We start from the raw sequence: 16,145 nt of genomic DNA, 5'->3' as shown, positions 1-16,145 counted from the left end.
CACTTACCAATAATACAATGGCTCATGTGTCTATTCCTAGTTGGATGGGGTATAAGAAAGCTTTTAACACCCACAGAATCTTACAGAGTAGGAAAAGGGAATGCGGCAAAATCAAATTTTAAAGAAATTAAAAAATATCAGTGGTGCATAGGTGATGATCCCAGTCATGAGGGATTTCAGCTATAGGGTTAGAAAGGAGAATAATCACTGACATTGAATGATGTATTATACTTTTCATTTTTATTTGTTGGGAGGTCAGGAGATGAAGAGTACATCCCAACAAAGTTTGCGACAGAAGATAGCTGCAGATGCAAACATACCGCTAACATTTTGGTATTGTTACACTAAACAGCTTCAGAACCGCACTTGTTAATTTAATAACTAACGTGCAATCAACATACAGTAAATTGTATAGGAATAAATCAAAGGGTCAGAAATAGTGCTAAAGTTCACATATAAACAGATTGATAACCAGTTATTTTGCACTGTTGAATTTCAATTGCAGAGAATTGGAAAGATATCTTCCAAATTAATTTCCATTTTTCCCCTCTTATTTCGCTGTCCCATGCAGACTGCACCCCAAGCTCTAGAGATGAAATTTAAGTTATAAGGAACTAGACTCTTTATATTATATCAATCCCCGTTTTAAAAATCTTTCACCAACCTTTTTGCACCAAGCATTGCTCATAAATTCCTTTTCTGAGGGAACATTAATGGGAAATATTTTTTTCTATGAAGCTTTGAACAGAGTTCCAGTAAAAGCTCATCCTTACCCCAAACATTTGCCTGAGGTCGGGATCACGGAATCGAAAGGGAATGTTGGAAACGTGAAGCCGTTTAGGTATGGGTTTGCTCTCACTGCTCTCTGTGATTTGTGTTTGTTGTCCATCTGTCTGTGCTGCTTCATCTGTCTGCTGAAAGAATAGCAAAAAAAGGAAAGCAGACAATTATGCTGCTGAATATTTCAATCAAAACATTTCTGTTAATACAGTAAATGATTATGGATGCACAATTAAATATTTCTTATTTCCAAATGAACAATATTTGTAGTTACAAAACTATCTTGAGCCAGTCAGGAACTACAAATTGGTATCTGGTTTACAACAGGGCCATTTATCACAGGTCTGTAGGTACATTTGTTTCTTCAAAAAATTCTGCACTTGTACAAATTCCCCCCTTCCTTTATGTTCTAAGAATGCTGACTCTTAACTATGACATGTTTTACTCTGAACGCTAACAATACGAGGGGGAGAAATCCTGGGATATTGCTGTATCCAAGTTATTTCCATATACTATATGAAAAGTCTTGATTTTTAAACACGGAACTTTAGCGTTTTACCTGAAGGAACCTCATTTTAATTTCTGTATAACTCTGTGCAGCCCACTTGAGGGATTCTATGCCTAGCCTTGCTCACCTTCAAAAAGTTTGGACAACACCCTGTGTAAAGTGCCTGCAATCAAGTGAAAACTGAACCATATTTAGCGTAACTAACCATTATTCATATAAAGCTTAACAAGACATTGGAAAACATCGCTGCTGACCATTTCTAAACACCCAAGGTAGTCAAAAATGCTGGAGAAACTCAATGGGTGAGGACCTGAAATCTGAAGAAGGGTTTCGGCCCGAAACGTTGCCTATCCCCTTCGCTCCATAGATGCTGCTTCACCTGCTGAGTTTCTCCAGCATTTTTGTCTTCCCTCTAGTAGTTGACATTTCCACCCTGAGAGAAAAACTCTTGCATAACTACCCTATTCAAGTTCTCTACACTATTTTCTACACTAACTGCCCTATTCATAATTTTACAGACTTATCAGTTTGCTACTTAGCCTCTGACACTTCAGCCTAAGAATCCAAGTTTATTCAACCACTCGGTTAAGCCAATACACTACTCCTATTCAACTAACATCCTGGTAAATCTCTTCTGCATCCTCTCCAAAGCTTCCACATCCTTCCTTTAAAGTTTTATACAGTTGCAACAAAACTTTCCTACTTTACTGGCCCAAACGACGAAGAATGCACATGCCTACTTCACCACTCTATCCACGTGCTGTCACTTTCATGTTTCATCATATCAAGCTACCAAAGATGACCTGGTGAAATTTGCATTGGCCAAGGCTCCCTAAAGGCACACCGTACATACTAACAAACAAAAAGTATTTAACAACATGAATTAATTGGGTCAATACATGCATGAACACAACTCAATTTAAGAAGAAATTCAATTATTTCTAAAGCAGCATTCAAATCTTGAACCAACATAATTACTTGGATCAGCTCGAAACTGACTGGTAGTTATCAAGATTCTCACTGAAAAGATGATACCCGAATGTGCTTAGATTTAGTTTACTTTGGAAGAGTGGTATGAAGTACACAGGATGTAAAGACATAATATTGATAGGTCTAGAGGACTAGCAACAGTGACATAACAGAGAATGCTAAAGAGGAACTTGTCAATCCCACTGGTATTTTTTCCTCCAAATCCTGAGTTGCAATTTTATTTCCATTCTTGTTCAACTGAATGTCACCAAACAGATGAACTGTGTATGTAACTATAGAGCACCAGCAACCCCACAGGTGTGAAAGATGAACACACACATTCCTGGGCTCAGCTGCTTTCTGATGACACATTTACGAGTGTCATTGTGCCGATAAGAAAGGCAAAGTTAATTCATAATCCTGCCACGCAGTAGCGTCCCTTTCAAACTCCAACCTCAAACTGTTAAAAAGTATTTGAATAACAAAGCTACATCACTTTTCTTCAGTACGTGGCACTTGTAGAATCAGTTTATTGTAGAAATTGAGTTTGTTCCAAGTTCCCCAAAAACATGAATACTGTACAACGGCAGATCTATCGCTAGAATACAACATATGGCCAGTGAAGGACTCCAACTACATTTTTATAAAATACTTCTACACTACCGAGAATATTATCCACCAAATATCACCAGCTTTGAAATAAAAACAAATGCATGTTTAAAAATGTTTCACTGCTTCAAAAATTTGGATATGTTTCTGGAATTATATTCCAATGGTTAACATAGATAAGTAGGGAGAGAACTGCTGGTAGAACTAGCAATCTCCAATTAAAAAAATGAATATTCTGTTGAGCCTAGGTAACAAAATGTTTATAATATTGTGTTCAGTTCTGGGCACCATGTTATAGAAAGGATAACATGGTTTCAAGCTTGAAAGCATTCAGTAAATATTTACAAGGATATTGCCAGGACTAGAGGGTGTGAGCTATAGGGAGAGGTTGAGTAGGCTGGGTCTCTATTCCATGGAGCACAGAAGGATGAGGGGAGATCTTATACAGCTATACAAAATCATGAGAGGAATATATCGGGTAGATGCACAGAGTATTTTGCCCAGAGTAGGGGAATCGGGGACCAGAGGACATAGGTTCAAGGTGAAGGAGAAAAGATTTTATAGGAATCCGAGGGGTAACTTTGTCATACAAAGGGTGGTGGGTGTATGGAACAAGCTGCCAGAGGAGGTAGTTGAGGCTGGGACTACCCCATCGTTTAAGAAACAGTTAGAGACAGGGATATGGATAGGACAGGTTTGGAGGGATATGGACCAGGCAAGTGTAGCTGGGACATTGTTGGCGGTGTGGGCGAGTTGGGCCTAAGGGCCTATTCCCACATTGTATCACTCTATGACTCGACGAAAAGCTGAAAATGCTCAGAACTGTGAAACAGCAAGCGAATCAGAAAGGTTGTTGATGGGGTAGTGTGTTTGGATATTGAAGTGTACAACTACAATCCTCCAGGGTTGCCAAGGCAACTGTTTCCTACTTTATTTCATTACTAAATGCTGCATCTTAACGAGAGAAAAACAAAGGAAAGGCAGTTTTGAAATAGCTTTTCTATGCGGTCTCCTGTGTACAGCTGTCCAGAATCGTCAGCACTAGAGTTTAGGGTGAAAGGACAGAACATGCTGAACTGGTTTGACAGCTGTGCGAGCCGTCAACAGTCAACAGTGGGGCTTCTCACTACACTGTTGGTCAAAGACCCTTTCAAACAGGCACAGCAACTGTTTCAACATTCCCATCAACCTGGCTGATAAAAGCAGGGCAGGGAGCATGGTAGCAAAATTAGTGAGCTCCAGTAAAATTACATTTTAATTTTTTTAAATTATATTTTCATTTCAAGTTATCTAGAGATTGCTGCATACATAAGGCCAGAAAACCATATGAGAATTCTAAACACATAATCTAATTAGTCAATACATCTACCCAGATTAGTCAACAGGACAATAAGTTCAAATGCTTTTGCAAAATATACATTTTAAAAGCTTATTTATGGACATATTTCATGGTGGACAATCAAATCTAGAACAAACCCACAATATAAAATATTTGTAGCTGGGTGGAGTCAGGACATCACAGTTAAAAATTTGGAAGGAGCAAAAAAAAGCTACAGATCATCTCACTAGTTAATGTTCTGGTCAGTAGTGTTTATCTACACTGAGGCCATCAATTACTGTACTTGAGAGCTGTAGTAATAATGTTAGATAATTCACTACATTGCAATAATTTGTGGGACTACTCTGTGAATTTATCAAATTCTGAAGAGTCTGAAGAAGGGTTTCGGCCCGAAACGCTGCCTATTTCCTTCGCTCCATAGATGCTGCTGCACCCGCTGAGTTTATCCAGCACTTTTGTCTACCTGTGAATTTATCAGTTGTTTTTCTAATATGTCAATAGCTAAAAAGCTCAAGACTATAACTTTGTGAGAAGTTTAGTTTTAATTCATGTCAGTTAATTATGACCTATCATGGGCAGTAAGATGGAACAGTAATTAATACGACTGCCTACCAGCTCCAGGAACGTGAGTTCGATTCTGACCGTGGGTGCTATCTGTGCAGTTTACTCATTTTCTCTGTGCCTCATGGGTTTTCCCTGGATGATTCCATTGCCTTCCAAATCCCAAAGATTTCCTAGAAGGTCAATTGGCTGTTGTAGATTATCAACCCATGTGGGCAGATAATAAAATAAATGAATCAAAGGGCTGTTGATTGTTATGTATGCAACAGAGTTCATTGCAAGAGGACTGGGAAAAGAGGCGGAATTAAACTATAGAATTACTCCCTGGGAACCGGCATGGACTCAACAATGGGCCTTGTGTGTTGATACAAGTATAATCTCAAATTTGTTGTATAAACATATAAGATAAGATGAATGTGCAAAATAAATGAAGAGTTGGGCAAAGCTGAAATTGGCCCAGTTTGACCACTTGGCAAGACTTCTTGATAAGCCTGAAAGTTCACGGCATTTAGGTCAGAAACAATGGAGACTGGACTGCATAGTAATTGCATAGTAAACTAATGTTTATTATAACAAGAGTAAATCCACCAGTGCCTCAAAACCATTATGCATTTAAATTATAATATTGTTGACCTATATCTTAATTCTATTTAAGTGCCTTGATTTCTGAAACATCTGAATTTACTGTCAAAATTGTTAAATTTAGTTTTTACATTTTGTTTCCTTTCCATTGGGTGCTTGGCAGAGGGACCTCCAGATCACCACTGTGCTATCTATTTCTTAGTGCTTTCGAACATTAATAAATGGCACAGAAAGTGAAAAAAGTCATATACAACTAAATTTTCAATGTTTAAATTATTCGAGTATAAGCAGATGTAAAGAATTAGATGTTGTAGTGGAGTACCTCATTTGGGTGCAAACTACTTTCATTTAATTATGAGAGCTTGCTCCCACCAAATTTACTCTGGCTTTTTGTAATATAATCTTTCCAATATTTTATAACAGGGATTCCAGATTAAAAATAAAGGACCTTTGAACTAATGGCTGGGTTCCTCATGACTGCAAACACCTGGTGGGAAATGGCAGCAAATATCAGCAGATTTACATTGGTTACCTTATAACCCAGTAAATCTTTCATTAGCAGGGGTTCTTCTTCCACCAACAGAAAGGTTATACAGGTTCCTTTGGCAGGAACAAAATGTACTTTTTATTTTTATTTAGCAATAGATAAGGGAATTCATACAAATAGAATGCACTTTTATTAAAGCTGGTCTTCCCATTAATAGTACATTTGCTTTAAATTCTTCTTCATGAACTCCAAACATACAAATTCTGGGCTATTGTTTCCATATATAATAAAGGGTTAGCTGGAATTAGGCAATTATGAGGTTATTTTTTATAAATTATATACATATATGTCATGGCTGTCCATTTGTAAAACAAGCATACCATATATTTGATTCTTGCTGTGGCTATAATATAAGGATATTAAAATAATAACGATATATAAAATTGAACTTTTTTTGCAATTTATCACCGTGTAGGGTGAAGACTAAAGCCTGGATTTTAACTTACTGTGGCGGTTCCAGATACAGGCTGCACATTGGCAATTGTGCCACTCTGTTCCCCAAGGGTCTGACTGGATGCGTAGATGTTCAGACTATGATCTGGGACTGGCGTCTGACCTGTGTAGTCCTGAGTGTGTGGAACAGTGTATTCTGTTGGAATTCCATTCTGTGGAGGAGGAGGAGGAGGGGGGGCAGGGAATGGAACTGTAGCATACGGCTGTACCATAGCGTCTGGGGTGGCTGCTGGCTCCTGGCTACCCTGAAGAAAGATGAATGAAAAATGACATTTGAGGAACGTTTCTTATGACATACTTGGACAGGGCATAAATGTGAAGCATTCAATGACCTGACTGATATGAACACATTCAAGACATTAACAACAATTCTGCAAGATTTGTTCCCTCTAGATATCTGCAACATTATGTCTGCTCATTTATAAGACCTGAATTTATTTTAGAAAAAATTGAAATATTAGAAATAATGACTTGTTCCCTGTAAAGCCAAAGGCAAAAACTGCAAATTCTGACCATCTACATTGCCACTGGAAAATATCAGAAATACTAAAGTCCTGCTGAATCTAAGAAGGGAATTGACATGATGACGCCAAGAGGACATTAGTAATTAAGCCTTAGAAACCTTAACCTGGTTTCTTAATGACTTTTCTAAATGCTGGCAAACATTGCATCCTGAGTATTTTCTATGGATTTAGAAGATAATCCGAAGATTTAGATTGGCAATATAATAGAGCACCTTTTATGGGACTAAAAACTGACTTTGAAAATCAATCAATTTTCAAGTCTCTGGTTTTGAAAAGTAGAAGAGGAAATAGCAAAATAATCATTCAACTGTCTGGCATGCATTTCAGATTGACAGATACACGAATGTTGCTCTTAATAATGACCCTTTGATTATATTCAACGTGCACGCATTAGAGATGTACAAAGCAATGTAGGTAACTGGAGTTCACCATTAATGTCTTTCAAATGGCAGTATCATATCAGACTGAATGACCAATACCTATGGAATAATTGCATACAAGAGTACAATATTTTGCATAGAAAATGTGCAACAAAGCACTGGTTTTTGAAAGTGTTGGATCCCTGCAAATATTAGTCCATTTCTTGATGTCTAACAGCTGAAAAAATACGCAACATTTTCCAGAAGTTTCCTATATCTGACATATGGCAATGGTAAAAATATTTTGCTCTCTCATCACTCTCGTATGATATACGATTCAAGATGGCTGGCATGGATTCTGTAGCCTGTCTTTATGTTGTACGAGTCTAAGATTTACAACGCATTAATCCATGTGGATCCAAAATTGGGGAGGGAGCAGAGCATGACTAAAGAGTAGAGAACACTGGGCCAAGGGCAGCCATGAAGCGGCAACAACGTGACTGTGTGAAGTTCAATTTCCAGCCTGAATCCACAAAAAGCCTGTACATTTTCTCTCCTTAAATTTCATTTTTAAATACGTATCTGATGGCATGGCCAGATTAATATACGATCAAACAATGTAATATTCCTGCCAGTTTGTCAAAATAAACTTTGGTCTTGGTCATTGAATATGTGTAATGCACTTGGGCTGGATCACTGAAGAACTGAAAGATCAGGCAGCGAGGTTGAAAAACAATGCTTTCACTTCATGTAAGACAACAAAATAAAATCACTAATATGTGAAAAGCTAACTTCAGGACAGAATTTTCAATGACCCTCGTTAAAATAATCTCATGTGTCTACTTCTAAATTGTGTGTTTCAGGAGGAAAATATGAAAATACACGGGTCTGTCATGGATTGGAGGTGGGCATACAATTCAACAAATTGTAACTGTCAGTGAAGAGGTCATTAGTATTTCACCTCCATCGTTTGCATCCCACCCCCACTAAGTCAGATGCAAGGACGAGGACTGGTACCAAAATATTGAATTTTATTAGCTATAATACAATTCATCATCTATCATGTGACATTATATATGTATAAGCCTGAACAATTTAACATCAATGTTTTTTTTTCATATTGGATAGTTCTTCCAATGTGGGAATGCAACTGAATATTCTCTAAAGGAAAAGGTCTGCTCACATTTGGCAGACCTCAGTGAGTAAACAGTGTTCATCCATAATACAGCTTGAAATAATTGAATGGTTAGAAAAGCAAGGAATAATCAGCTTAGATGGAAAAAGAAGTCAGCATATATAATTTAACTGAAGTTATTGATGAAATAAAAGAAAATAGAGGATACGAATGTTATAAATAAAATTATGAAGTATTTGTTCAATGTAGAGAAAACTAAAGTATAACAATTTGGGATAAATAACAGTGAAATTGACTGGGAGTTAAATATAGAGGGGTACTCGACAATTAGGAAAGATAGACAGGAAAGAAAGGGAGGAGGGGTGGCCCTTTTAATAAGGGAGGGAATAACGGCAATAGAGAGGAAGGATATTGCGTTGAAGGATCAGGATAGTGAAACAGCTTGGGTACAGATAGAGAATAATAAGGGGAAAAAAACACTAGTGGGTGTAATTTATAGACCTCCAAATAGCTGTGACGCTGTTAGTCAGAACATAAATCTGCAAATAGTTGACGCATGTAAAAAGGGAACTGCTGTAATCATGGGGGACTTCAATTTTCATATTAATTGGGCAAACCAAACTGGGCAGGGTAGACTAGAGGAAGAGTTTATAGAATGTATTAGAGACGGGTTCCTAGAACAGTATGTCACCGAACCGACAAGGGGGGAGGCAATCTTGGATCTGGTCCTGTGTAATGAAGCAGGATTAATTAAAAATGTCATAGTTAGGGACTCGTTGGGAACAAGTGACCACAATATGGTCGAATTCCATATTCAAATAGAAGGGGAGCAGGTTGAAACTCAGGCTAGGGTGCTTAGTCTAAATAAGGGGGATTATGAAGGTATGAGGACTGAGCTGATCAAAGTTGACTGGGATAGCAGACTCAAGAATAAGACGGTACATGAGCAGTGGTGTACGTTTAAGGGTATACTGTATAACCTTCAAGAAAAATTTATTCCTATGAAGAAAAAAAGGGGTAAGGGTAAGAACAGTCAGCCATGGCTCAGTAAAACTATAAAGGATAGTATTCGGCTGAAGGCAAGGGCATATAAGGTAGCCAGAGATAGTGGGAGGGTAGAGGATTGGGAAGCATTTAAAGGTCAGCAAAAAATAACTAAGAGATTAATTAAGACGGGGAAAATAGACTATGAAAGGAATTTAGCGAACAACATAAAAACTAATAGTAAGAGTTTTTATAGCTATATAAAAAGAAAAAGGGTGGCTAAGGTGAACGTTGGTCCATTGGAGGGTGAGACTGGAGAGTTGTTGGTGGGGAACATGGAAATGGCAAAGGCATTAAACGAGTATTTTGTATCAGTCTTCACCATAGAAGACACAAAAAATATTCCAACGCTGGATAAACAGGGGGCGGTAGGAATGGAGGAGCTAAATACTATTAAGATCACCAAGGAGGTGGTATTAGGGAAATTAATGAGACTGAAGGAGGATAAATCCCCTGGGCCTGATGGATTACATCCAAGGGTCTTGAGGGAGATAGCGGTGGGGATTGTGGATGCATTGGTGATAATTTTCCAAAACTCCCTGGAGGCAGGAACGGTCCCAGTGGATTGGAAAATGGCCAATGTAACACCTATATTTAAAAAAGGAAGTAAACAGAAGGCGGGTAACTATAGACCGGTTAGTCTAACATCGGTGGTGGGTAAAATGTTAGAGACAATTATTAAAGAAACACTAACGGGGCACTTGGATAAACATGACTTCATCGGACAGAACCAGCATGGTTTTGTGAAGGGGAAGTCCTGTTTAACGAATCTGCTCGAATTCTTTGAGGAAGTAACAACCCGGGTGGATAAAGGGGAACCGGTGGATGTGGTATACTTGGACTTCCAAAAGGCTTTTGACAAGGTGCCACATAAGAGACTATTGCTAAAAATAAAAAATTATGGGATTGGGGGTAATATATTAGCATGGGTAGAGGATTGGCTAACAAATAGGAAGCAGAGAGTGGGGATAAATGGTTCATACTCGGGATGGCAACCGGTAACTAGCGGGGTTCCGCAAGGGTCGGTGCTGGGACCCCAGTTGTTCACAATTTATATAAATGATTTGGAGGAGGGAACCAAGTGTAATATATCAAAATTTGCGGACGATACAAAAATGGGAGGAAAAGTAGGGGATGAGGAGGATAGGAAGAGTCTGCAAAAGGATATAGATAAGCTAGGTGAGTGGGCAACAACTTGGCAGATGAAATTTAATACTAATAAATGTGAAGTCATTCACTTTGGGAAAAAAAATGATAGGGCAAGTTATTTTCTAAATGAGGAGGAGCTGCGTTGTAATGCAACGCAAAGGGATCTAGGGGTAGTAGTACATGAATCACTAAACGTTAGTATGCAGGTGCAGCAAGCAATCAGGAAGGCCAATGGAGTTTTGGCCTTTATTGCTAGGGGGATTGAGTATAAAAACACGGAGGTCTTGCTGCAGCTGTACACAGTATTAGTGAGACCACATTTGGAATACTGTGTACAGTTCTGGGGTCCATACTTAAGAAAGGATGTACTAGCCCTGGAGGCAGTGCAGCGAAGGTTTACAAGATTAATTCCTGCAATGAGGGGATTGACATATGAGGAAAGGTTAAGTAGGCTGGAACTCTACTCTTTGGAGTTTAGAAGAATGAGAGGCGATCTCATTGAAACATATAAGATCGTGAGGGGCCTTGATCGGGTGGATGCACCGAGGATGTTCCCAATGATCGGGGAAACTAGAACTAGGGGACATAGTTGCAGAATAAGGGGGGGCTCTTTTAGAACTGAGATGAGGAAGAACTTCTTCACCCAGAGGGTGGTTAATTTATGGAATTCACTGCCCCAGGGAGCAGTGGAAGCAGAAACTTTAAATATATTTAAGACTAAAATAGATGGTTTTTTAGCTGCCAAGGGGATAAGGGGCTACGGGGAGAGGGCAGGGATATGGACCTAGGTATGGTTAGTATAGTAAGACCTGAGTGATCTCCTGGACAAGTGTCGATCGCCTGGATTGGGGTCGGAGAGGAATTTCCCGGATTTTTTTCCCGAATTGGACCTGGGTTTTTATCCGGTTTTTTGCCTCCCCCAGGAGATCACGAGGTTCTTGGGGTGGAGAGGGGTGATAGCGGTATAAAGGGGAGGGTAGTGTCTTGTGTTCTGTGTCTTGTGTCTACTGTTTGTGGGTAAGTGTGTCTGTTTAGTGTTCAGCCATGAGCGAATGGCGGTGCGGGCTCGACGGACCTGGTGGTCTACTCTCGCACCTACTTTCTATGTTTCTATGTTTCTAAATTAAGTACTCTCAAAAAAAAGCAACAAGGTGATCCAAAAACAGAAATTCCTGAATCTTTTAAGGTGGGAGTACACTTATGCAACAGTAAAAAAAAAAAAGGAATTTATGGGGTTTTACTCAGACATGGATGCAAATTATTATTTTGGCCTCAGCTACTGTACTCCAGGCAGAACTTAATATAAAATATTATGGAAGCGGTGCAATAAAAATGAAGTAAAACGAAAGCATGTAACTTTAAATTCATCATAATTTGTTATCTATATTATGACTAATAGGCTGTCTGGTCTGCTGTAACCTTATGAACAGGTGTTGTACATTGGCAGTCTTTGAGTCTCTGGATACTACTCACAGACAAAAATTATGATTGCAGCTAAGATGTCTCACTTCTCTCATTTTTAAATGCAACCATCAGGATTTGATGACATTTCCACCTATGGTTTCACACACCCTATTTTTATCCACAACTACATTATTCTACTTTTTTCTCTTATTGATCTTCTTCCTCCCTACTAGTATTCTCCATTACACAACGATTATCCAATAAGCTTATCCTTCAATTAGATTTCCTTTTTATTCCTAATTACATCTAAGTTTCATCCTTCCCTTTTACCTGGTATTTATTAAACACTTTACTATTTGCCTTTGTAACTGCTCATCTTTGAGACATTTCTTAGAATTTTACTTTTTATTTTTTGCACTTTAAAAAAAGATATTTAACCTTATTTCCTTACTGTTCATAACTTAGATTTTTTCATTCTTCTTGTCACAAACAACCCATGACCAACAAGGGAAGATGAAAATAGTATTAAAACAAAAGGATGTTGGCAAAAAGTACACAAGAAAATAGGCCACTTTCTTGCTTAAATCTGGCCCACCATCCGAAATGATTAGCGTTGATCTATGCAGTCCTCAATTCCTTTTCTGTGCCAGTTCCCCATGATTTCAATTTTATCTATTTCTACCTTAAATAACCAGTGGTTAGGTCTCCTCCACCCTTGGGGCAAAGAATTGCAGAGAATACATTTCTATGCACCGTAGTTTAAGATTACAGACGCCTTAGGTTGTAGCTTTCTCATGACTCTCCCAGTAATGTATATATCTCAACATATGCCTTGCCAAAGCCCCCTAGGATCCTAAACGTTTAAATAAAGTCATCCCTCATTCTTCTAAACTCCAAGGATTACAAACCTGACAGTCTAGCCAGTCTTGATTGACAATGGTCTCATCCCAGGAATTAGTCTGGTGAATGTATTTTGGACTACCTCCAATCCTACTCTGTAACTTTTTTTAGGTAATGAGACTAAAATTGAATGCAGTATTTAAGGTGTACCCTCACCATTGCCTATACAAAACCTCCCTATTCTTAAACTTCAACCTCTCTGCAAAAAAGCTCAACACGCTGTTTGTCTTCCTTACTAGTTATTGGATCTAGCTGCTAACTTTTTAATGCATGCAATAGAGCATTTACATCATTTAACGAATGAAAAATTTAAGAATTCAAAGACTAACAAAAATAAGACAAAAAAAATCAAGAAACATAAAAGCCTTAACATATCTCAATGTTAGAAAAAAATCAACATAGATCTCCTACAGATTGTCGGAAAAGAAAATATTGCAAAATAAGGAACTTGAATAGAAATTAAATAATTATTTTGTCTTTGCTTTCACAGAAGGCGGAATCTCTTACAAATAGTGGCCAACTCGACCAAAGTCAATGGGAAGCTGAAAGAAATTATCAATATAGGCAGTCACCAGATTACAACATGGTTCCTTTCCTGATTAGTTCGGGTGTCAGGGGTTATGGGGGAGAAGGCGGGAGAATGGGGTTAGGAGGGAGAGGTAGATCAGCCATGATTGAATGGTGGAGTAGACTTGGTGGACCGAATGGCCTAATTCTGCTCCTATCACTTATGAACTGTTCCTAATTCAAATTTTTTTTTAAAGATGGAACTGAACAGAAACAATTCAATAAGAAAAGATTATAGAGACAGCAGGTACATGTAACATATAAGATCGTGAGGGGCCTTGATCGGGTGGATGCACCGAGGATGTTCCCAATGATCGGGGAAACTAGAACTAGGGGACATAGTTGCAGAATAAGGGGGGGCTCTTTTAAAACTGAGATGAGGAAGAACTTCTTCACCCAGAGGGTGGTTAATTTATGGAATTCACTGCCCCAGGGAGCAGTGGAAGCAGAAACGTTAAATATATTTAAGACTAAAATAGATGGTTTTTTAGCTGCCAAGGGGATAAGGGGCTACGGGGAGAGGGCAGGGATATGGACCTAGGTATGGTTAGTATAGTAAGACCTGAGTGATCTCCTGGACAAGTGTCGATCGCCTGGATTGGGGTCGGAGAGGAATTTCCCGGATTTTTTTCCCGAATTGGACCTGGGTTTTTATCCGTTTTTTTGCCTCCCCCAGGAGATCACGAGGTTCTTGGGGTGGAGAGGGGTGATAACGGTATAAAGGGGAGGGTAGTGTCTTGTGTTCTGTGTCTTGTGTCTACTGTTTGTGGGTAAGTGTGTCTGTTTAGTGTTCAGCCATGAGCGAATGGCGGTGCGGGCTCGACGGACCTGGTGGTCTACTCTCGCACCTACTTTCTATGTTTCTATGTTTCTATGTACAGGGGAATGAGCAGGGGCCTCATTGACTTGGTGAGTGAAGCTCCTCAACACTCTCAGCTCTGGTTGGTTCTACCCAGCCCCCAATTATTGTAGCTCGGGTGAATGGGTGATGGGAAGAGAAGGCATGCAGAAATGCCTCATTCCCACCCAGCCCAAAATGCCTATAGCCCTGCAGCAACGGGCACATCCATCCTGCCAAACAATGTATGTTTAGAGTGTTGTCCAGTCACATTTGTAACAGCAAAGATCTGTAGTAAAACTAGCAGGACTGTAAGCCAATAAATCCCTAGGAGCTGATGACGCATATCTAAAGTTGGATACTATGGAGATAGTGGATGCAGTGGCTGTCATCGTCCAAAATCACATTTATTCTGAAAGTCCCCACAGATTGCAAAGTGGTATATGTAACCCCCACTACTTGAGGGAGAAAGTCGTCTGTCGTGGGGAAAACAGTTGCAATTATTATGCAGTGGATTCATGGCATACTGAAAACATTAATAGGATAGGGAGTAGTTAACTAGGTTTCACAGAATCATATTGGACAAATCTGAGCTTTTTAAACCGTGCCCATTGTATATTTGGACATTTAGAAGGTCATTGTTAAATGGCTATAGATTTTAGTGTCCAAAATTCAAGAACATGAGATTCTGAATAATATGCTAGTATGGAGGAATGTATAAATAGTAAAAACAAGGAATATACACCATTGTTGGATTAAACAGCTACCAATTTAACCAAGTTCACAAAGCTGTAAATCATTTTGTGGTTGGATGGGCTACAATAGGGGCACTGCAAGTTTCACACAACATTAAAGAATAGCATCAGCCACCTAATTGGAGGTGGAGCAGGTTGTGGGACTCAGTTAGAACAACAAACAAAATCAAATTTCTCATTAAACAGTTGATTTAAGGGGCAGAGGAAAAATAGCTACAATTTTCGCTATTAAAAACGGCAACCTTAAGAAAATGCAGTGATTAGAGGGCAGTTAAGTATAAACACAAGGAACTGCAGATGCTGGTTTACCAAAGAAAGAAACAAAATGCTGGAGTAACTCAGCAGATCAGGCAACAGTAAACATGGATAGGCAACCATTCAGGTCGGGAAAGAGTTTGAAGAAGGGATCCGACTCCAAATGTCACCAGTCCATGTTCTCCAGAAATGTTGCCTGGCCTGCTGAGTTATGCACATTATAAATCTGTCACTTGTTACAGTGCATCCCCAAGGTAAATAGAGAAATTTACTATCATCTCTTTGGGTTTACACCGTCTCTTTTGGTGTCAATACCATACCTGTATTAATTTCTGTCTCTGGTGGCAGCTATTTATGAGATTCCGACCAGTAATAGAAAAAAAAAATTTGTAATAGACAGCCAGAAGTGAGTGATGTTTCCAAACTCTGAAACTCCATTCAACTTTAGCATTATAATAATTAGCAGAGTCATCCTAAATGAGAGATCAATTCTCTTTCTCCCTCAGTGTCCTGGGGAGAAAGATGGAAATGAACGCAACTTGACACAAAGGATGCCATGCCAAAAATCGTAGCCATGTTAAGCTTATAAAGCTGCATAAAAAAAAAAATACTGAGCAGCTCTACATAATCAGATCTATGAAAAGTACACTCCTCCAAAAATAATGACTGATAAGTTCATGGTAAAAGTGTATTTCATGATGTCATCCACAAACTAATTTTAGCCAAATTCACATGTCCAATATTGGAAGAGAGTTATATATAGAACTGCAAAAAGCCAGCATTTATGTACCCTCCCTGCATTCATCTTTCCCAGTGTAATTATCAGCTCTCATTTGCCAATTTGTGCACTTTTTTAAATTAATTTAC

At 38.8% G+C, this 16,145-nt stretch overlaps 1 protein-coding gene across 10 annotated transcripts in view; it reads right to left on the bottom strand.

Annotated features, from left to right (window-relative positions):
• LOC116966763 (RNA binding protein fox-1 homolog 2-like) overlaps positions 1-16,145 on the bottom strand; it is a 209,913-nt gene that overhangs the window by 54,700 nt on the left and 139,068 nt on the right. For 7 of the 10 annotated variants that reach the window (XR_004410067.1, XM_033013085.1, XM_033013084.1 and 4 more), the window contains 2 exons: positions 6,342-6,593; positions 774-914 (listed from right to left, as the gene is read on the bottom strand). Coding sequence is in view for 9 of the 10 variants with exons in the window: in XM_033013085.1 (XP_032868976.1) it covers positions 774-914; positions 6,342-6,593 (393 nt within the window). In the remaining variant the exon portion in view is untranslated. The remainder of the gene's footprint in view (positions 1-773; positions 915-6,341; positions 6,594-16,145) is intronic. The other 3 variants (XM_033013086.1, XM_033013093.1, XM_033013092.1) reach the window with 2 other exon arrangements.

The sequence above is a fragment of the Amblyraja radiata genome, chromosome 38 (assembly GCF_010909765.2).
Source record: "Amblyraja radiata isolate CabotCenter1 chromosome 38, sAmbRad1.1.pri, whole genome shotgun sequence".
Taxonomy (NCBI): Eukaryota; Metazoa; Chordata; class Chondrichthyes; order Rajiformes; family Rajidae; genus Amblyraja; species Amblyraja radiata.
This window is presented reverse-complemented; position numbering and strand designations above follow the sequence as displayed.